Source organism: Trachurus japonicus, chromosome 4 (genome assembly GCF_045865225.1).
Source record: "Trachurus japonicus isolate A0001 chromosome 4, Traja_1.0".
In the NCBI taxonomy this organism is placed as follows: Eukaryota; Metazoa; Chordata; class Actinopteri; order Carangiformes; family Carangidae; genus Trachurus; species Trachurus japonicus.
In genome coordinates, this window is record NC_140910.1 from 1,115,484 (window position 1) to 1,137,959 (window position 22,476).

Sequence of the window (22,476 nt, forward strand, 5' to 3'; positions counted from 1 at the left end):
CAGAGGAGAACCAGTGCAGCATCTAGCAAACATGATTGTTCATTTCCAAAATACTTTCAAAAATCAGCCTTGCAAAAGTGGTACAAGTGTGTAGGCATCAAAGATACAGACACATGCATTTATATGATCAATTCTGAATGTGAACATCATTTCTTTCTCTGACAAGAAAACTCCACAGGGAGCCTTTTGAACCTCCTGACCTATAGTGATGTGGAAGTGTGCTTCTGGGTGTGCCACTGCTGTGTGACATCACTGCTGTGGGTGTGGTTACAGGTGCAGCACCCATCGGTTCTCCATTTTCAATTCAATTTTGCATCCCGATGTAGCACAAATTTTAACTGAATAGCAAATCAGCAAAAGAAAACACAAATGAATGCACATCTCCATACGTGTCCCATGAATATCAGGAGCTGAGCTCACGTGCTTCATGTATGTCATGATTTATCCAAGTGCTGCCTTTCAGCCTGTTCTTTTTTAGAGGTTATCCATCTTGAAAGATGGGCAGGTGTAGTCTACCTATAGCAACACTATGCGACTGTCATGTCTTATGTGTCCTGTGTGTATGTGTATAGGTTCATCCTTATGTGTCTTTGTGTACATGTTGTCCTGGGTAGGTTGTCACTCCAGTCTCCACGCTCCTCCAACCTGCTGTAGTGGAAGAAGTGGGGCAGGTTGATGGTGGCTGCACATGAAGACGGCGTCGGGGCGACTGAGTCAGTCATATAGCAGCTAATCATGACTGTATACAATGTGACTGAAAGCCTCACTTGACTGACCCCATGTTACACATACAGACATCCCAGCTGTCAGTGTGGAAGCCTCAGGAGTAGTAGTAGTGTGTATGTTCATGTAGCCTATGCGTGACTGTGTGTGTGTGTGTGTTTAAGTGGGGCAGAGCAATCACAGAGTATCTGTGTGAGCAGCATGGACGAGTGATTCATGAGCCCGGCCCGATCCTCCTCCGTCCCCATGCACTTCCGCTGCCGCTGGGTAGAGATGATAGACGACAGTGTGTGGGTAGAGGTGGGGCGGAGAAGGAGCAGGGGTCAGTGGTCAGCATCCTGACTGATGGACTGAGGGCCTTTATCGAAAGACTGATTGATAGTCGGGCTTTTATTCATTTTCTGAGCGGCTGAGTGGCTTCAAATGCCCCAGATGAATGGGCTGGAGTAAATGATAACCCTTTGGAAGACTGTGTGTGTGTGTGTGTGTCTGGGTGTTTGTGCATACGTGCGTGCATGATCACGGTTACTTCCATCATGGTTTATGATCTCTGCTTTAACAGTATATCAATATACGGATGCAGAAGTGAGTGTCTTTATTATAGGAGGGTAATTTGTGATCAAAAACAGTCTCACACACACACACACACACACACACAAATAGAGAGCCTAAGCGGAAGCAGGAAGTAACGGTCGCCATGGGACCTCAGTTCGGAAAAATTCTCCATGTAAGTGAACGGGAGTCAAAGTTTTATTTTGTGATCTGATTGAATTGTGCCATGAGAAAAAAATATGTCCTCTACCTGTTTAAAACATGACGGTTCATGAAGAGAAATCATCGGTTTGTTGTAAAACTATTGTAAAATAAAATTCCTAAAGCTGTACAGAAAAGAAAATTGAATATGAGCCCACTGTGGGTCTTAACATTAGTGTAATAACTCATCTATCAGACAATGGGGCCCAAACTTTGTGCAAAATTCTATTTTGAAGTAAATCGGGGATGAAAGTGGGGTAGTTTTGTTTCGCATTGGATAATGCAGGCGCACAAATTATACGTCAGCCTGCTCACGATTCATCAGCCACTGATACTGGATCCGTCATCCGTCAATCAAACATCTGACACACACACACACACACCGTCTCGGTTGAATATCCTGCCTGCTCAATAACGACCAATCAAATTCGTTTTCCTTACTCGGATAAAGATGCCTAAACTCGTCACCACATGGCGCCCTTTCCCGTGTCAGTTGGCAAGGTATTTTTTGTGGGACACCAGATCTGTAGTCTGTAGAGCGTCTTCACACACTAAATACATTCTTCTGTTGCCGTTTTACGATAAACTGCCGATTTCTCTTCATGAAACGTGATGTTTTAAACAGGTAGAGGTCATATTTTTTTTCTCATGGCACAATTCAGTCGGATCACAAAATAAAACTTTGACTCTCGTTCACTTACATGGAGACTTTTTCTGAGTTGAGGTCCCATGGCGACGTTACTTCCTGCTTCTGCTTAGGCTCTCTGTATACAACATCTCTCTGTCACTCAAACACAAGAATCGTCCCACTCTATCTCTCTCACGCACATATACTTTCAAATGCACATAGACTCGCTCACACGCACAATCAAACTCAAGGGCATAACTAAAGTCAGAGTCTCAGGCCCGAGAACATTAACACGCCTGTTTTGGTCTCTCTTACCATGCATCGCTACACCCTCTGATCCTCTCCACCCTCAATCTGTTATCAGCTTTCACACAATGCCAGCACACACTCAAATACACACATACACACACACACACACACACACATGCACCTATAAATGATCTGTTAAATCTTTAGACTGTCATTATCAGATCATTTGTTCAAAGGGACAGATTACGGGCTTTAAACGACCTGCAGACTGCCGGTGTCAATCCTTCTTATGTTACATCACATTCATAAAAGGACATTTGACCTACAGGAGCATGAGCTCACAGCTACATACCTGTATGGACCTAAACATAACACTTCCTGTGTGGAACTAGCTGTCAGTCAATCTAGCGGACAGAGAATGTCAGTCTTTGACCAGCAGTAGGTGGAAGGAGACTCTGTCAGGGTGCCAAAAGGATGTGAGCAGTGTGTATCTAAATATATGTATGTGTGTGTTTGCGGAGTGTTATCCTGGTGTTAACAGGTCACAGGACAGAGTAAAAATATCAGTGATCTAAGACCAACGGGGCTTGTGTTTTGTGCGTGTGTGTGCGTTTATACACACATGTAGGAGGGGGCGCCATGCTGTGAGTGGAGTAGTAGAAGTTGTTTTCAGACATATTTACATTAGTGACATGTCCGACAGTGAAAAGTGACTTGCAGAAGATGTGGCGTTAATCTTGATGTGGAGGTGGCACTGCAGCTATTGTACTCCGGAGGGAAGTGTAATGTTTTCTGGCAGAGGAGCTCAAAAAAATAGTGATGTTGCTGAGAAACTCATGGCCGAGGGCGGTGTTCTGTTCTGGATGGAGCTGGCGTAAGCAAGTCATGACCAATATGGGAGGGGCTGCCCTGGAACTTCTCCCCTCCGCTTTGTCATCTCCTGACACGTGTGTGTCTATGTGTGTGTGTGTGTGTGTGTGTGTGGTCCATCCATCCATTATCATGCAGGGGGGAAAAAACGTCATTAGCCTACTGATCAGAGATCAGGAGGCTGAGCTGGCTGGCTGTTAGAGCTGCAGATTGCAGATGTCCTCGAAGGCAACAGAACTGCAGAGACTGAACAGTCCTCATTTTGTGTGTACGTTTGAGCGTGTGTGTGTGTGTTCTGATAGTGATACAGACTCCTGAATACAATGTCTTTTGTTTGTTGTTTCTTTTAGAGCTGTCTCTAGTTTTGTACATCATAAATCATAAGAAATAAAGAATTAAAGGATGACAAATGGATGAAAAGTTTGAATAGTTTTCCAAGACTTTACTTGTTCATACTGAAAAGCTGACTTGAATTCTTGTGCTGTAATAGAACAGGAATTCTTACATGAATAAAAACTACACAATTAAATATTGTAAGAATTTTCATACCACTACTGGAAATCTTTTAGTTGTCTTTTTTTTATTCATATCATGTCAGTGGTATTAGGAAGTCATGAAATACATTCACTCTGGGTATTAACAGCAACTGTAGATTGATCAAATCAAGTTTTAATCTTTTTTTTTATGAAAACAAGTGACATTAACAACATTATTAGACTATTACTATTTTTCAGGAATATCCATTTATTCTGTCACTACCTGTCAATATAACCACTTTTATTATTAGCGGCAGAGCTTTATGTTTACATGCTGTGTCCAAATTACCTTCACACAAAGGAGGAATAAATGGGACTACAGCTGCATACAGCACAACATGGTATCGGAGCTGCAAATGCAATCAGAATATTTCCTGTTGCTGCTTCACATTAAAAGCGTTCAGCCGGTGGCTTTTATTGTGAAGGTGGCCGTTACTATTGACTGACATGAGTTTGTCTGGCTGCACACAGCCTAGCTACTATACACCAGCTGCTCTACTTTTGCATGTCAGCTGGAGTGGCCGTTCAAGAATGTGGTATTGATGTCACCGTGGTAACCACAGGTGTCACTATGTTAACCAGGAAAAGTTTACGTTGTGTCAACTGTTCACTGAAATCAATACCTAGTCTGTCCTTATTGTGTGTGTGTGTGTGCAGGTGTAAGCACAGTTGTGTGTGTGTGTGTCTTAGTGTGTGTGTGTGCATTTTGCTGCAGTAGCCTGAAGTATGAGTACCCCCCCCCCACACACACACACACACACACACACACTCTGGATGCTGAAAACAATCGCAGTGGAGAGAGAAATCTCTCCCATCTCGTCATCTTTGAGCCTATCAACATTCACTAGTAGAAATGGACATGGCCTGTCTTGTAATGTGTCTGTGTATGACTAATGGGTGTGACAGGTGGACACACACACACACACACACACACACCACACAAAAACACACAACAGCCAGAAGGTGGGCAGCAGCGGTCAGTCAGGGGCTTAGAGCAGGAAGCAGAGGTTCACACCCATGACCTCAGTCAATGATCACATGAATGTTTTCTCCCCTCTCTGTGTTTGTCCTTGCACCCCTCTTCCACCTGATTGGCTCACAGTCAACTTGCCCCCCCACCCTTCAGTTTCAGTTGTGCTGCCAACTGCTCAGTGGCTCTACTCACACCACTGGCAAAGAGCAGGCTCTAATCCATCACATGGCCCTCCAAACTCTTCCTGCTGGATCTTACAGCTTCACACACACGCACACACACACACACACACACACACACACACACGAACATCAACAGAGAACGTGACTGACTCGGCTCGTAGTCTGACAGACAGAGCTGTCAGATGTATACAGTACTAAGAACACAAAACCCCAGAAGCACAACAGCAACGCTAGAGACAAAACATTTTGTACGCACACATCCAATGGTGTGTGTGTGTGAGTTTGTGCGTGTGTGTGGGGGGGGGGGGGGTTTCTGTACTTGGCCTCATCCTGTTATTTCTCTGAGGGCGATCTTAGAGCGTGAGCATGAAGCACAGAGACCATCTAATGCAATAAGTCAATAACCCGTCCCATCATTGCACACACACACACACACACACACACACACACACACACACACATGCACACACACTTTCATGGGTAAGACGAGTGTTTTCTTGGAGCCTTTCCTTTGAAGCAGTTCATGTCTCTAGATCCTCCTCAGTCTCCTGACTGACAGCGGGCTGTGGTGGTGATAGGTCACGCTCTCATCTCATTTGTCTTAGTAGGAGAAAAAAACACAAGACACTCACACACACGCACACACACAGATACGCACTTTCTAGCATAGAGCCATTGTGTAGATGACGTTGCGTGGGAGCAGAGGAGACTGTGGCTGTCAGCAGGATTCCCTCTGCTTGCTCGCCCTTGAATGGTGTTAAGAGAGGAGATGGTTGCACTATAAAGGACAAGAGCATCATTAGACAACCATGGTACAGTAGAGAGGATAATTACACACTGCTATCTGTCAACCTGTGTCTTATTCTCATAATTGTGGTCATCCTACTGTATAATGTTATGCTTACTTGGCAGTTGCTGCCTCTGTCTTAGAGATCCACAAAGTTTGACTCCTGCAAGGAAGACATTGATGAGGGGAAGCATTCACAAATACAGTTAGAAGGAAAAGCCCTCAGTGAGAACAAGCAGCTTTGTAAATGTGACCTTTGGCAGAAAAAGTAGGCACTGAGTGGATTGTGACATGTGAAACAGGCCAGTCAGAAAGTTGTTGCACTACCGTAAGAAGGAGAAAACAATAATTGTCAGCTTTGCCGTCCATCCTAGAAAAGTCAACACAGTCTGATTCGAACTTGAAGTGAAAGCAGCATTTAATTTATTGGCGAAACATTCTGCAAATGAGCCAGAACTAGTTGTAGTTCTTGTTCACGCTTTAAGCCGCTAGGACTGAGACTTGGTTGTTGGTTTTCATAAAAACTGCTGTATCAGGTGTGAAAAGCGAGGGAACAATATGTCCTGACTGTAAGTCAGAGGTCATGAGAAGGTTTAGAAAGAAAAAACACACAACATACAACACAACAGTCTTGATAAATATCAGCAGGCTATAACATTGGTTGTCTGACTTACAGTAGTTCTCCTGTTTTGTCTTTCATGTTTTGCTTTCCATACTTGCGCACACACACGCACACACACGCACACACACGCACACACACACACACACACACACACACACACACACAATCAAACTATTACTGTATGAATTTAAACAGAACTTGCTTCTGTATGACTTAGCAGTTCTGGCTATTTAAAAACTGCAGTAACTTATATTAAGTACCATTTTATCTTTTACTATTATTAAAATGATAGACTGATGTTTAACCAATGACTGTGGTCTCTTTCTTTTTTTAAAGTGTGCTTCCTTTGGGTCTTTTCTGTGTCCTACAGTGATGTGAAAAAGCACTCGCACTATGTCAGCACAATGCGAGATGGAGGGAAGGAGGGCAGAGAGGTGATTGATATAGCCTCTGCACCAATGCCCTGGCACTCAAGATGGGATGGATGGAGGGGTGGGAGAGGAAGAGGAAAGAGGTGCATAATGCTGCACCTGCAGCCTCATGCAAACCTTGTCAACCCTGAACTACACTTATTCCTGTGTCTTTTTTTTTTTTTAATCTTTCACCCTCCTTAATTCCCCTTGTCATTTTTCCAGCTTCCTTCATGCCTCCAGTATTTCTTCTCTCTCCTGTTTGCGCTCATTTCTTTTCCACTCACTCACTCTCTCTCTCTCTTCACTTGTCTTGTCTTCCGCTCTCCTTTGCTTTACCTCCCTCCTTTATCTCCGCTTGTCTTTTTTGGCAGGACCAGCGGTTTTATTATCCAACCTCACCTCTGCCAGGATGGGTCAGCTACTGCAGTGGAGCTGTCTTCTCTTGGCACTTCACGTAGAGAGGGAGAGAAAAACACAGCTGAGGGAGGTAGAGAAGTGACAAACAGGGGGGGAGTGTATCCATATAGGTACTGCACATTCTGTAGGTGAGAGGGTTCGGCCTGGCAGCCCAGCTAATAGTGTAAGGTGTGTGTGTTTGTGCACGTGTTTGTTCAAATGTAAGGGGCATGTGTGTGACGTGTGTGTGTGTGTGTGTGTGGTAAGTGGTGCATCGGTGTGTCTGTGGGCCTCTGAAGGACCAGATATGGCGATGCCAGAACGCCAGGCCCAGGCTCTGCTGCCAGCTCCGAGGAGCCTGAATCCATCCTGACAGCTCAGTGTGTCACCAGGTCACACTCACACAACGATGCAGAGAAACAAGGACGAGGAAACGTTTCAACTAATATCAGCTAAGGATCAGAGGTAAAGTAAGAACACAAACTGATGTGGAGTGTGGCTTTTTTGAGAAAATCCAGTGTACACTTAAGTGCCTTATCAGGACTTTAGCTTGTATCTTGTACCATAGTTACCAAACTCATGGCTTCCTGCTCAGGCAGAAAATTGACTGGGAGTGTGACTGTCGGTCTCGTTTATGGAGAGGCCTCTTTGATGCAGCTCATCCATCCATCCGTCCATTTCAGGCTGAAGCAGCATCAGCAGCGCTGGTTGGTAGGAGGCCCCCGGAGCTGATCCAGGATATGATGGAGAGATCATATACTGTATCTCATGTGGACTGGGAATGCCTCAGGGTCCCCCAGGAGGATCTGCGGATGGATGGATGGACTTTTAAATGTAACTTAATTCCTTCTTTTTTTCCAATTCAACTTCATGTTTAAAAAGACATTTCAACAATTTTGGATTGCACCCCCAGAACCCCACAAGATATTAAAGCAGAAGTAAGCGGAATGTTTGTGTTAATATAAGTCTTAAATAGTTCTATCTTCCGACAGCAATCACTTACATAGAGTGTGTTTGGTCTGAAACACGGGTCTGTCAGTCACTCTGCTCTGCTGTAAGCCGAGGAGAAAACTTTCCTTGTATCCTACAACCTTTATCCAATGAGGAGAGAGAACGGCATAAAGGGGCGGTCCTCTCTGTGTGTGTAGCCAAGGGATGCGCGTGAATGTGGTGACGTAGGGACGAGGGCGGGGACTGCTAACTCCATCAGCTGACAGAAAGTTAGCCAAAACGATCGGATCGCTTACTTCTGCTTTAATTCAGTGAGCAGAGGTGACTTTAGGGAGAGATAAAACAGAGACGTCACATCACACTGAAACGTTTTGGGGACATTTATCCACATTTGACTCAAGAGCCTGCACCCTCAATCTTGCCTTCCCTTTACATTCAGCAGGTTGTCACAGGGGGGGCTGGATCTGTGCTGAGCAGCATGAGAAGGTGAACCAGCCTCTGTGCCTCAGATTAAACCTCAGAATAGCAGCTCAGAGTTCCCGTAATAGAGCTCCTCTTCCTCTGAGATTAATAGCTCATTACCACAGGACTGCCCCCAAGGACCCCCCCTCCCCGTCCAATCACCCCTTCTCAACATGACCTCACCCCTGAGATGGAGCCCCCACATCGTGACGCATATGCGCCCCTCCCTCTCCGTCTCAATCTGCTAATCTTAGCAATGTAACTCTCATTTTCTTATGCTCCTTTTCAGCATCATAAAATGCCACCCTTATGTCAGACTGCGTTTCTTTTCTTGCCTCATGCACGAGTGCACGCACGCACGCATGCACGCACACACACGCACACACACGCACACACACTCCTTGCTGAAGCCTCTGTTCCCCTCTGTCCCCTTGCAGGGTGGCTCTTGTCGACACCTTTCCTGATTTGGACATTTTTGATGAGAATTTCCCACCTCAATCTCTTCTGTTTCCCTACTTAACCCTCCCATGGGCTTCCTAGATTTGCTCTGACTGACACACACACACACGCACACACACTTCAATAGACACACATACGTATGACTGGCTCTTGCCGGCAGTGCACGGGCACACACTCACTTCACTGTAGCCTTAATGAGGTCTCATCATGTCTTTTACTCTCTCTCTCCCAACCCCCCCTCCTTTCCCTCTCTCTTCCTTCTCTTTTTCTCTTAGTCAAGTGTCAGGATTTTCACTCTGGTGCTCTACTGAAGAGCCAAATTAAAACATTAGCAAAGACAAGTAATTGAACTCCTTTTGGAATTTGGATCAGCATAATAAACTGTGTGAGTCCTGTTTTGACAGTGACAGAGACTCTTCAAAGACATACACAAACACTCTCTGTGAAGTAATCAGTAAATACTGTAGCTCTCTCCATGAACACCCAAAGTCTTTTATTCTCTGTCTACTTTGTACCAGTGTGTTGATGGAATGGTGTGAGGAAGTAATGAGATCACAATGCAAGTTGTGATCATGAAGGAGAAGGCCTGGATGAGCAGGAGAACTGAGTACCTCTGCATGAAAACCATCATTCCAGCAGATGTGTACAAGTGTGGACATTAGTAATACATGCAGTCTGTGAGTCCAGGGTCACAGGCTGGAAAACTGAGAATTGGTCCTACATTAACAATTATGAAACAAAAGTGATCAATGCAAATCTTCAGCATACAATTTTTACTATCCAGAAGATGTGCATACACATATTCACATGTGCACATTGTCCTGTCACGTGTTTTTTTTAATATGTAAACCTCCACTTTAATGTGAGAAGAGGCGTATGCAACATTCAAGTCCCATTCTTCTGTAGCAGCAGTAAGAAAGAGGCCTCTGGAGAAGGAATAGACATGGAGGACAGTTTGAACCTGAGGTAGAAGACTATGGGATGTGTGGGTTTTATTTTTCTGCAGAGAGTCTCATGATTGAAATGAGTCCTTCCGCATAAAGCATGTCCTTCACACTTAGCATTTTTTGTCAAAACACAAATAAAGGAAATGTTCTCACACTCCCTTTTCTCAGAAACTGCTGACTCAGCACTCTAAGTGGCTGGTTACAGTAGCTGTGTTGTTTGTGTGATGGATGGCTTCTTGATCCTATTTGAGGTTTAGGTTTAGTCTGACTCCTCTCTGGAGACACTGAATATTACCAAGGAGAAACCCACTCAGATGAGACACACACAGCTGCAGAGCCCCGGCACAGTCAAGCCAGTATAGCTGACATGATAGTGTGAAAACAAGGCAAGGCAATTTTTATTAGTACAACCCATTTTTACCAACGGTTTGTCTTTAAGGGCTTTTACACAGCATCATCACAACATCCTCTGTCCTTAGACCCTCACATCCACTCAGGAAAAACTCCCAAGAAAGCTCAGGGTGAGAGACAGAGGATCCCTCACCCAGGACGGGCAGATGTGACATACAGTAAATGTTGTATACAGACAAGAAAACAGTTTAAAACATGGAATATGGGAAAACATGTGGAATCAGTCAGTTACAAGAGATGATGAAGGCAGTTTCTGGTGGGCAGGCTGGGCCATATACAAGAACAGTAAGAAGAGCAGGCCAGATTAATGGGAGTACTGGATGGCACAAGACCCCCTATCTGTCAGAGCATTTGAATAATCTGTGTAATAACCTCTTGACTGAAGAATCCTCCTTCACCAGCAGTTCAGCAGCCTCAGAATAATAGCGCTATGAACTCAACAAATCTCATGAGTTAGGCAGGGATCTTTATTGCTTAAAATCTGCCCAGCTCCCTTTCACTTGCCTATCTTTAACAATTTCCTGAAGGGATACACTCACCAGTCCCCCCCCACCCTCCCGCCCCCCCTAGCAGGATCATATAAACCCTTCTCCATGGCCTAAAAAATACGAGAATTTCAGAATCTACCACAGTTTGTGGCACAAAATCAGTAAAGGCAGCAACCACACATCAGTAGGCTAGTAGAAGCAGGTTTTGCTGACCCTTGGAAACAAAAAGGGCAGAAAGGCAGAGAATGAAGAGAGTTCTGGTGAAAAGCAGGGTCGGATAGTCAGATATCCTGCTGGAGGCTGCAGCTAAAACTGACTTTTTTGGATCAATACATGAGAGAGCAGAACGAAAGATGGAAAGGAAGAGAAAGAAGAAAAAACAGATCCTCTTCACCACACTGCCCCCCTTTTTACACCAAGAAAACTGAAATAACAATTGTGTGTGCATGTATGTTAATGTGTGTAGGCATGTGTGTCAGGAGGAGCGTTTCTAACTCAGTCAAAACCCTGTGTGTGTGTGTGTGTGTGTGTGTCTCTGCGGCTAGCCTAGTTCTGTTCACCAAGTTCTTCTACCATATTGCTAATGGTAAGTAACAGCAACATTTGGATTAGGCTACTTGGGTTAAGGTTAGGGTTAGATCTTAGTTGAGCCTGTTAGCATGCTAATCTTTGCATTGGGCTGTTTTGTGAGCAGTTTTTTGACAAATAATTAGAGAAAAAGAAATTCAGAATTTGTGATAGAAAGCAAAGGGATAATCAAAGTTATAAAGCTACAATCAAAGACACTCTATACTCTGACAAGATGGCCCGTTCCAAGCTATGGCAATGACATTAAATGTTATACACTTTCTGTCAAGTGGGCGTTGTTGCCCGTGTTGTGAACATGTGTGTGGATAAAAGTTGTATGTTGCATGTTATCAGTAGAGATAGTAAGTGGACTATTTATGTCATCATCTGCTAATGTAACGGAGGGTCCGGGTGCACTCACTCACCCATAAAGGACGTGCAAACCTGACTACCGAGTGGTCATCTTGGCAAAACGGTTTTCATCCTTGCCCGCCGTGCGGGAGACCAGGGTTCGAACCCCACCTGGAGCAGTCCATACTGAAACACCACGCAGAGAGCCAGATTGACATTGGCTACAGTACTAACATTAGGTATTTAAACAGCTAACATTATCAATATGAAAATTACTAAGTGCGGGCATTTGCCAGTTGAGGTTAACTTCAAATTTTAACACGGTTTTTGCTAACGTTAATGCTGGACATTAAAGTTTGGTTTTCAAGATAACGCTTGGGAACAAGTAGTAGAGTATCTTTGGCTGCTCTGATTGGACATCACCAGGTAAAAACCAACAAAGGCCAACCTCATGGTGGTGTTAGCTGGGGATCACCAAAGTCATTGATTCATCCCCATAGGGATCATGGGTATTTGTGCAAAATTGAATGGCAATTATTCTAAAAGGTTTCTGTCTAATCTAATAGCTATTTTAGCCTGGACCAAAGTGACATTCTAAAGTTAGTAAAACTAAAATGTGCTAATTAAATATGCCTATAAAGACAGAGCAAAACACAGAATTTGTGGAAATAAAAGAACGTTTAAGTCACTGAATGATAAACTCAAAGGCTAGTTAAAACTTTGATTATATCTCTGTGCTGTAACCAACATATGAAAGCTATCGTTATTTTCAATGCTCACACTCAACTATTGTGAGGCCTGCCAGCTAAATGTAGGAGTAGGGCTGGCTGGTTTCACTGTGTTGTGTGTGTCAGATTAAAGTGCTCTCAGAAATCCTCTCAGGCTGCGTTCAGCACCCGCATCCTATTTATAAAAAAGTGCATTCAGCCGTGAGAGGAGAGCATTATGTTATGTCAATATGTCAGATGGCATAAACCATGGCAATGTGTTACTCAAAGTGAGAGGAAGGGGAGACTTCTGCGTGCATAGCTACACAGGAGGAACACACACACACACACACACACACACAGTGGCCTGGCCTATAATCATCCTATTTAAAATGCTAATTTCCTCTCTCCCGCAGGTGCCTAACTGTGTTTGAAACTAAATTGCTCGTCATAGCAGGTCAATCTGAGCCTAATGAATTCAGCTGTTCTCCCATTGCACTTATCAATGCTGAATGGTGGACGACAGGCGAACCAAGTGCTGCGGGTTTGAAAGCAAAGCCTACGGTCTCTTCTAGCTTTCTCAGATGGATTTCCACATCAGCCTGTGAATATTTTAGTGTTTTGGCTTGACCATCCTTTGACCATCTCCATTACAGTTGGTGTTTTACTCTGCGGTGCTCCCCAGCACAAAACACATCAGTCAGGTAAAATTACCCAGTCACCACACCAGCCCATTCCTGACATTAAGGTCAAATGCTAAACAAAAGAAACACTTACTGTGTAGGAAATACTGACTTGGAGTAGATAACAGCCATTACAATGTAGCGGTAGTGTAACTCTCAGAGTGGAGATCATTTACATAAAAATGCATCAATATGCAGTTTATGCACAGATGCGCATAAAGTGCCTACTGTGTGTAGTGTGTTTCTGAGCCTGCAGCACACTGCAGTAATGCTATGGTCAGGATGCAAATCAGGGTGTATGTATGATAGTGTGGGTGGATGATGGACAAACATATACCATAATGCTTAAGGCCTGTAAGTGATTCCCAAGATCTTTAGTTCATGTTCAGCTGTGAAGATGAGGGCAAGCTGTTTTAAAACTCCATAAAAACAGTTTGTTCTTGATGATCGCTGGTGTTCAGATCAGCACTGTACACTTTAACTCAGGCAATGTGAGTAAAGTCTAGGAACTTCATTGTCAAACAAGAGCAATGCCACAGCTACAGACTCCACTGAGAGTAATCACAGGTAATGACAGCCAACAGTGAGCATAATTTAACTCCATAGTGCAGCAACGTGACACAACAAATCAGTCTCTCTGGGGCTGCAGAGCCATGTGAAAACACAAAGTGAAAGCAAACAAGGAGGTAAAAGGCTTCAGGAGGACATCTAGCAGAGAAACGTCAGTAAGAGACCAAATACTCTGCACAGTTTCTCTGCTTCTTCGCCTGAGGGATCTTCCACAGGTGTGTGAACAGAAAACACAAGAGAGAGAAACACAACGAGAGCGAAACAGAAATGCATGACGCAAATGTTCCTCACAGTTCCTTATGGGCCAGGCCTCTTGTTGTGGCTCTGGATCTCATACAAGAGGCAGGCTGAAAGACTTCATTGGCAGCTGTGATGTAATACTTAATGCATGGCTATAAATCAGCTCATACAGTAGCACCACAGCAGCCAGTCAGGCAAAGGATGGTGGGCTGGAGCTAATTGTAATCATTCAGTAAGAGGCCTCCTCTAGTCACTTTACAGTAAGTGCTCTGTGGTATTTTCTTTACTATAAACAATCAATCAACACTATAATTCAGTTAATGAGAAAGTTAGACTTCACTAGACCTTTTTGGTTTTGCTATAGGTTCTCTCTATGTACTGTGTACTGTGGATGCTTTACTTCTTTCTCTGATGTCTCCAGTCTGAAGGTTTGAACAGAGCTCAGTTTAGCTCAGGTAACATATGAAGCTGCTATATGCACTAACAGTGATTATTAAACAACTGGGTCCTGCACACGCACATCTAAGTGAATAGAAATGTTCATGTGCAGTAATGAGAACTGAATTGTATATGTTCTGTATACTGTAAATAAGTGTTTCGAAAGTTGGAGGTTGGAAGACGATCAGATACCGTCGTAGTTCCGACCATAAATGGCGATTCAGCGGCCCACGACCCACCGGGCAGTGTCCGCGAAACCGAAAGTAGGAAATAACAAATAATAATAATAAAATAACTATAAAGACAAAACAATATATTTATCAAAAATGGACCCATTAACAAGTGGTAACATAGATTCATCCTCATTAATATGAGACTCTTTTATAACCAAATACAAACTCCTCGTTGTCCCTTTAATTGTGGGTGCAAGCTGTTCTTAGATCGACAGGGCAGAGACGTGAGCTGCTCAGCTAACACAATGGAGGCTTATGGTATTTCTACGTTTCCCTCATCAAACTCATCACATACGCAATCCAACAACTCCAAAACGCTCTAGTGGACAAGTTGTGACCTGCACATTCACCACACTACGTATAATTATGTAACATATACGATACATGAAGCAAATACTTAGAACTACTTGCTTTTGAAGTCACTTACGCATTTGCCTCGAAAACAACTCTGTCTCGTAATGTTACATTATTATTTCATAGCGTGGTGAATGCAGGTCACAACTTGTCCATGAGAGCGTTTTGGAGTTGTTGGATTGTGAATTTGATGAGTTTGATGAGGGAAATAGCCCTGAAATAGCCCAGCTGATCTCAAAACAGCTTGCACTGACAATTATGGCAATATGCGAATTTGCCAAAATGTTAAAACATCCCTTTAAAAATATAAAATAATAATACACAAATGAATTGCATACTGTAGTATTGTTGAGTAATAACGTGGAGCAATGTCAATATGTCAGTAAACTCAGGGGTCTTGGAATCTTAGGGGTGGCTAATGTGTCTAATTTAACATTAACTCTGTCTGCTGACTATCTGCACCACTGTTACACAATGTTGCACTGGCTCACTTTAACTCATTCCCTGGAAGTGTAACATGTCATGTACAGTAGTATACTCCAGAACAACCCTATTGTGTACACACACGTAAAGGATATTTGTGTGTGTCTTTACTGTACATCTGTGAGGCTGTGATTTTCCTCTGTGTTTCAAGGGGTTGAATGTATGATATTCTCAGGGGAATGACGCTAATCTAAAACAGTGGATTATGTAAAGGGAACCTTACCTTGGGCTAATCCCTCCCTCCTGTCTGACTGCCACACCGCTCTTTGATGTGGGGTTTAAAGTGGAGACGATGTGGTGTCAAGTAGATGCTGTTATGTTGTTGCTCCCCTGAGAGAAACAGGAATAATGCTGTCATAACATCTCTGTGCAGATATTACACTTAAAGTACAGCAGTGAGTAACATCACATACACATGTGGACATCCCAGTCGCCGGGAGGTTGCTTGCAGCATTTTCCACTATATGAATGCCCACGATCACTTCCACTGCCCTGCTGCACATTATGGTTACTTGGTTAACCATGAGAGTCTTCTGTTCTCATGCAGGCTCAGTGATGGCTCACAGCTCAACACATGCATTTCCATCAGGCAGGCTGCTTCAGCTGTGTATGTTGGCATACTTAGTGCATGTTAGTGCCTGTACCATGTATTGATACATCTGGTTTTGTAATTTTGGTCCAGATTCCATGTTTTTCTCTGTACTTCACATATGAGTTGAGTGTTTCTATGAGGAATTTCTAGTTTAATTGACTGGTAAGTCTGATAATGAGATAATCAGTCAGCCCTCCCTCTCCTCAGACCCCTCTGTCCTTGGCTGACCACTCCCTCTTCACACCCATTGGCCTCATCAACCAACACTGACAAGGGATTGGCTGCATGGGAAATTCTGAAGCATAGGACTAGCTAATTATGCAAATCCAACGAAAGTGATAAGGAGACGCTTTGAAAAATGTAAAAGCTCTGGAAACACATGTGCACGCTGAGGTGGTGTGGTTTAGAGAGAGGGGGGCCTGCGAGAATAAAGGGAGAATAATTTGTTAGAGTAACCAAAAAGAGGAAGTGCAGTCACACGTTCTCATAAATCTCCATCCATGTGTAATAATATTTGAGAGCTCTTGATGTTTCCTGCTCTCCCTTTTTACTCATTTTGAAATACTCAGGAGTAATGTAAATATCACTTCCAACAATTCTCTGGATTCTGGGCTTTTCCTCCTCCCACTCCCAACTCAGTGTTGCCGCTACGCTGCTGGCCTTTCCCCTCCCTTGTTGCTAACTGATGTCTGTGGGCGTACAACACTGCTTCACTGATGCACAGCTCATGAAACACCACTCACCACTCATTTATTCCCCCTTTCTTTCTCTTCTTTTTCATGTATTTATAACTATTCCAGCACCAAATAATTTTTAATGTTCACAAACATGTCATTACTGTCCAGTGTTGTTTTGTTTTTTGTGTTTTTTGTTTTTTATCTTCAAGAGCTACACCAAATAGACTTTTAACACTGCTTCTTCTAACAAATTGATTGTAACCTTTCAGATCAGCATTAGCTTATGTTGGTCTTTACTGTGAGTTTCACTCCTACACTGTTACAAGCAGTCTTAAACTACAACATATAGTGTGAATTGTATTTAAAACAATCCCTAATATTTTTGGCTCATGACTTTTTCTTTGTATCATTGTGGATCATATGAAAGAAAAAAAAGCAGTTGCTGGTAACCTCCTGTATTCCACAATAAGGTGCAAAACTGCCTCTGCAGACCAGCAAAAGAACAAGATCCATGAGAGCTCGATGGTGTAGCTCTGACTGCCAAAACTCAAACTGCACTGTGGAGACAACTGACTCCTGCAGGATGCTGAACAGAGGGGGGACAGGGAGCCTCAGCCTCACCTCACTCTCCATAGCTTCTAGCTTCATTTTTGACATGCAACCTACACGACATAATCCAGACATCAGTGCATTTCCAGCTGCAGATGGTGAGGACCGAGCTTGCAGCCTCTTGCTCATAACAGCAGTTAGAGACGTGCAATCCCTGAGATCTACCAGAGGGTTGGATTCTCACTTATCATATGTCTCTAAAGAAAATCATGAGGAAGGGATGCAAGGAGAAACAAGAATGCAGACAAACACTGCAACAAGGGCATTTGCGCTGCTAAAGTTCCCTGTACCTGTTCTTGTTGTGTTTTGTGCTATAGACAGCTTGCAGAAATTGTGCTGAAAAATAAAATAAGAATGGTAGTTAGGTGATATTCGGACATCCCTAGAAGCTCATGATAGGACTAAGAGGTGAACTGCAGAGTTTAGGATGTATACACTGAAAGAGAGAAAGTGGGAGGGAGGAAGAAAGAGGTGGGATGGAGCAATAGAGGAGGGGGCTAGGGGAGAGATGGAGTATCTGTGGGAGTATAATTAACTCCATGGTCTGCCTCTCTGCAGGCCTGCGGCATACAGCTCTGAAATGCTGATTCAGTACACAGATACACACTGTAGCAGGGGAGGGAGAAGGGGTGAGGAGAGGGATGCACTATGAGAGGGAAAGAGAGAGAGGGGTGTTGCAACCAGCAGACAAAGTGAAATGAAGCTAAGACAGCTCAGCAGGATAAGAGGCGGGAAGCAAAGTGTAAATTATGATGGGAGTGAGAATAAACCTGCTTCAAATGAATGAGTAAGTTTACGTATTAGATAGAGTAGGTACGTGGTATACTTGTGGCAGGTTATCTGCAGATTGTGTACTTGACTTTATCAAGTGCAGATGCTGTTAGACAGCAGCATACAGCCACAGGCTGCATTATCAAGAGCACAGTGACATCTAGGGGTAGAAATACAGACATGCTCTGCAATGCATTTCTGCTGCAGAGCTGCTGATACCGTTGCATTCCTCCTGTGTAACTTTCAGTCAGAAAAAGAGCACACGTGGTACCGCTGCAGATGACCATGGGTTGTTCTGAGCAGCTGTTAGGCCTTTAAGAGTCTGTTTGAATTTACCTTTGTCTCAAAAAAATTTAAAAAAGACAAACATCTCATGAACCTGTGTGTCCCGCTGCTACAGTGTTGAGTAGGAAGAGTGCTGACTCAGTGACAGAGGGAGATAGTTACAGCTGAAAGTTGTCAGCCTGTCACCAGGCTGGAGCAGAGGCAGCTCACATCTATAATGCAAGATGAGTGCCAGGTAAACTGAAGGCAAGGCCAAAACAATTGAACCAACGGATGGAAGGATGAATACAAAATAATTGTGAATGTACAACTATAACGACTACAACTGTTGTTTTTTTTATTTGGTGTACTGATCCTTTACAGCTTTCTTTTTCAGACTGGTAGTCATTGGTTTACCCATTTTGTCTATATGCTCAGTTTTTACATTCTGCCTCCTTTGGAGGTGTTTGACACTCCTGAGAGTTTGATTATTTTCATAGCTTCATTATTAACACTAATAAAAATATCACACACACAGTCTGGGGGTTTTAGTATGGCACACGCTGATAAAGTGCATTCTTCAGAATATGGCTGCATGTGACTAAACAAATGGTGATTCCCCTGGTTTGTTGAGTTGGAGTGGAGCTTTCAGAAAGCACAACTGGAGCAGAGCTACGTAGTTCTGAAAATACAACAGGTTTTACTGAAACAGAAATTCTAATCAGATCAGCTGTTGCTGCCTGAACGGTGACAGCTATGAGGCCTGGAATAGTCCTTACCATTGATCTTCTACAATGTACATGAATGAGTGTAGTCAGGATCACATTAAATACATTAGACAATAAAAGAAGATGCCTTTCACTCAGGCAGATATTACAGTAACGTAGTGTGAACATATGATATAGCAGCCTCGCAGCAGTACAAGTTCTGGAAAAGCATCCCATGCACCCTGTGGACCAGGGTTCAGAATAAGGCAGTTGAGTGGTGTGTGCTCAGAGTGGGTGGGCAGTACTTCCACAGCGCACCTGTTCTTCTCCTTCACCCATGTCCACTGTCCTGGCTCTGCGTGTCTGTGTTGGTTTCATGTTGATGGTCATCCTTTGGCAGAAAGCCCCAAGTCCTGAGCAGAGCAAACCGCTGAGCAGGAGGAGTGGAAAAGTAATCCTTCTGTTTTAGAGAGTAGGTCTGTTCTGGACAGACAGCATCTCTGTAGCCCCAGTCCTGGTGAGGCAAAATAGAAAAGTTTACTAAACACTTTGCACTCTGTGTTTCCACATATCTAAATCCATTAAAAGCATACACAAACCCACTCACAGGTTAAAGTAGGTATCATGAAGAGAAAGTGTTTTTAAATGATATTAACTTTAACTACTGGAATTCTCCTGAGTTAAACTACAGTGGGCCTTAATGGAGAAAAAAAGTTTTAACAAAGAAAAGAAATGAATAATTGACAAATTCCACTATCAAAATCGATCAAAACATCTCAACCCCTACATTACCTTTTTCATTAAATATTTTCACACAACTGATATCTCCTCAGAAGTGGGGCCACAGGACAACAGGCTGTCTCTGATCTAAAGGCCATCTGTCTGCTGGTCTTTGACATGAAACAGTCCAGGTGTACCAAGGTACTGTACCTGCCAGTGGAAGTTGAAAGCCTCCAGCAGCTTTATCCTGCCCTCCCTGGTGGGCACACAGTCAGGAGGAGCAGGCTGCACCAGCTCAGAGCCCACCGTCAGGTGTTCAAACACCAACAGGGCTCGAATGGCAAACCAGCCCCCGAACCTTGGGTGCACACACACGCCAAACATTTTCTGTGGGTAAACAGAGGGAGGTGCATGACATCCAATGAGGAGGAGGAGGATGCGGTGGAGGAGGAAGGGGAGGAGAAGAAGACAACAACAAGAATAAGAACAACAACAACAACAATAATGGTGCATTCCATTTGTACTCAGAAGTAAGATTTGTGTGTGGTTTTAAGTATGTATGCCACCACTATGATAGGCAGTTGCAGTTTAATTGTATTTTAAGGCAGTGACAATAAAGGCCTCTTACTTAATTACTTACTCTGAAGTAAGATTTTCCAAGTTCCAAGTCAGAATTTTCAACTGGAACCATATCATAAAAAATCAAATCATATCCCACAACAAAAAATGACCTTTTCAGCCCAGGGTTGGTCGGTGACATCTGCCTGCTGGTAGTAGAAAGCTGCTCCAGAGACGTGTGCTGCAGTCTGTGCCAAGAACTTTGGTTTCCTGCTTGGTAGCATCTCATAGTCATATCTGACATCCACCTTCTGTCCTGGAAAACACTGCAGTGGAGAAACAAGGGGAGGGGGGGTGTATAACCAACTCGAAGTTAGTCCAAACATTACAATTGTCATAGATATAATAATAATGGATTACATTCATATAGTGCTTGTCCCAACACCCAAAGCACTTTACAGAAACCACAGGTGGTGAGCCACAGCTGCTCTGGGGCTCCCACTAGGCCAAATGATCTAAAATCACAACATTTACCTTTCACTGTTCCCAGACGGTACGCAAATCTACAGTACCTCCTCCTAGAGCCCAATAACTACAACAAACTAGCTCACCTCAAGAACTGCCTCACAGATGTCAAGGCCTGGATGCCCTCAAACTTTCTCCAGCTGAATGAAAACAAACCTGAAGTTATCCTGTTTGGTACACAGCACTTAAACCCACAGTATCCCTCCCCATCTTGGTCCATTAGCCCCTCTGTCAAATCACATGCAAAAAACGCAAGTAATAAAATGAAGTTTCATGCAGCTCCGTACCATGTCCAAACTCCGCTCATTTCTCAGTACCGCTGACCTGGAGAAAGTCACCCACGCCTTCTCTTCCCCTACTGCAGTTCACTGTATTTTGGTATCTCCCAGTTTTCTCCAACCCGTCTTCAGCTTGTACAAAATTAAGCAGATCAAAAAAGAGAGACCACATCGCCCCCATCCTTGCCTCCCTCCACTGGCTACCCATCACCCACAGGATACATACAGATGACTTGACTTGACCAAATATGTGCCAGGAGGAGAAGAAAGCACTTGAGATTTTCCCATAGTGTTAAAGCAGAAGTAAGCGATCCGGTCGTTTTGGCTAACTTCTTGTCAGCCGATGGAGTTAGCAGTCCCCGCCCTCGTCCCTACGTCACCACATTCACGCGCATCCCTTGGCTGCACACAGAGAGAACCGCCCTTTTATGCCGTTCTCTCTCCTCATTGGATAAAGGTTGTAGGATACAAGGAAAGTTTTCTCCTCAGCTTACAGCAGAGCAGAGTGACTGACAGACCCGTATTTCGGACCAAACACTCTATAAAAGTGATTGCTGTCGGAAGATATAACTATTTAAGACTTATATTAACACAAACATTCCACTTACTTCTGCTTTAAATACTGCAATATCTATTGTAAAGCTGTGGGCATTGTTGTTGGGCTGTTTTCTGACAATGTTTGCATTATTTCCCTATTTTTCAAGTATGTACTTAACGGTTGAATTACCATCTGATTGTGTGACTTTCTGGACCTCTTCTATCAGGATACAGTCAGATAAAAAAGCCTTGTCTCTCCGTCCCCCCCTCTCTCCCCACACCCCTGACCTGTGAGACAGCAGAGGTGACACAGTGTTTGACACACTGGTCTATGGGGTCAGTCAGGCTGTGGCATCCCCCCTCCTCCAGGAAGGGCAGGAAGGCTTGTTCAAACATGGCCGGAGTGCTGAGTACCACCACAGCGAGGCTGTCATCAGGGTAGGCCAGGCGCAGGGACGAGGGCAGCACCGAGTTATACCAAGCAACCTGTGTACATAAGAGACAGAAAGCAGAGACGTTCAGAAAGACAAATAAACAGACACATTCCAGTATGAAGCCCCTCGTGCTGTCAGAGCTACGCGCTAAAGAGAAAATAGTGCCACCACGGTACCTTTAGAGGGTGGACTTCTAGTCCCAGTTTGGATAAATAGTTCTCTAACAGCCCTGTTACATTTTCCACATTGAGCGTGGAAGCCGCCATTGTTGCAGGTAAACATAGAGCGAAGGATTGTGGGATATGGTGTTCTATTGCGTGAGTCCTAT

At 43.8% G+C, this 22,476-nt stretch overlaps 1 protein-coding gene across 1 annotated transcript; it reads right to left on the reverse strand.

Annotated features, from left to right (window-relative positions):
• Positions 1-17,792: 17,792 nt before the first annotated feature.
• On the reverse strand, positions 17,793-22,470 carry mmachc (metabolism of cobalamin associated C). The gene is made up of 5 exons (XM_085773216.1): positions 22,325-22,470; positions 22,003-22,200; positions 20,548-20,700; positions 20,027-20,203; positions 17,793-19,610 (listed from the first exon to the last, which is right to left on the reverse strand). Exons 1-5 carry the CDS (start codon positions 22,412-22,414, stop codon positions 19,428-19,430), a joined length of 801 nt encoding a protein of 266 aa, XP_085629342.1. The 5' UTR covers positions 22,415-22,470; the 3' UTR covers positions 17,793-19,427.
• Between the last annotated feature and the right edge of the window lie 6 nt (positions 22,471-22,476).

Excerpts from the sequence above, each read along its gene's own strand:
- mmachc (XM_085773216.1), bottom strand. The coding sequence starts at position 22,414 with ATGGCGGCTTCCACGCTCAATGTGGAAAATGTAACAGGGCTGTTAGAG. Across the intron at positions 20,701-22,002 it reads TCACCTCTGCTGTCTCACAG|TGTTTTCCAGGACAGAAGGT; the intron begins GTCAGGGGTGTG and ends TCTCCACTGCAG. Across the intron at positions 19,611-20,026 it reads CTTTCAACTTCCACTGGCAG|GACTGGGGCTACAGAGATGC; the intron begins GTACAGTACCTT and ends TTGCCTCACCAG.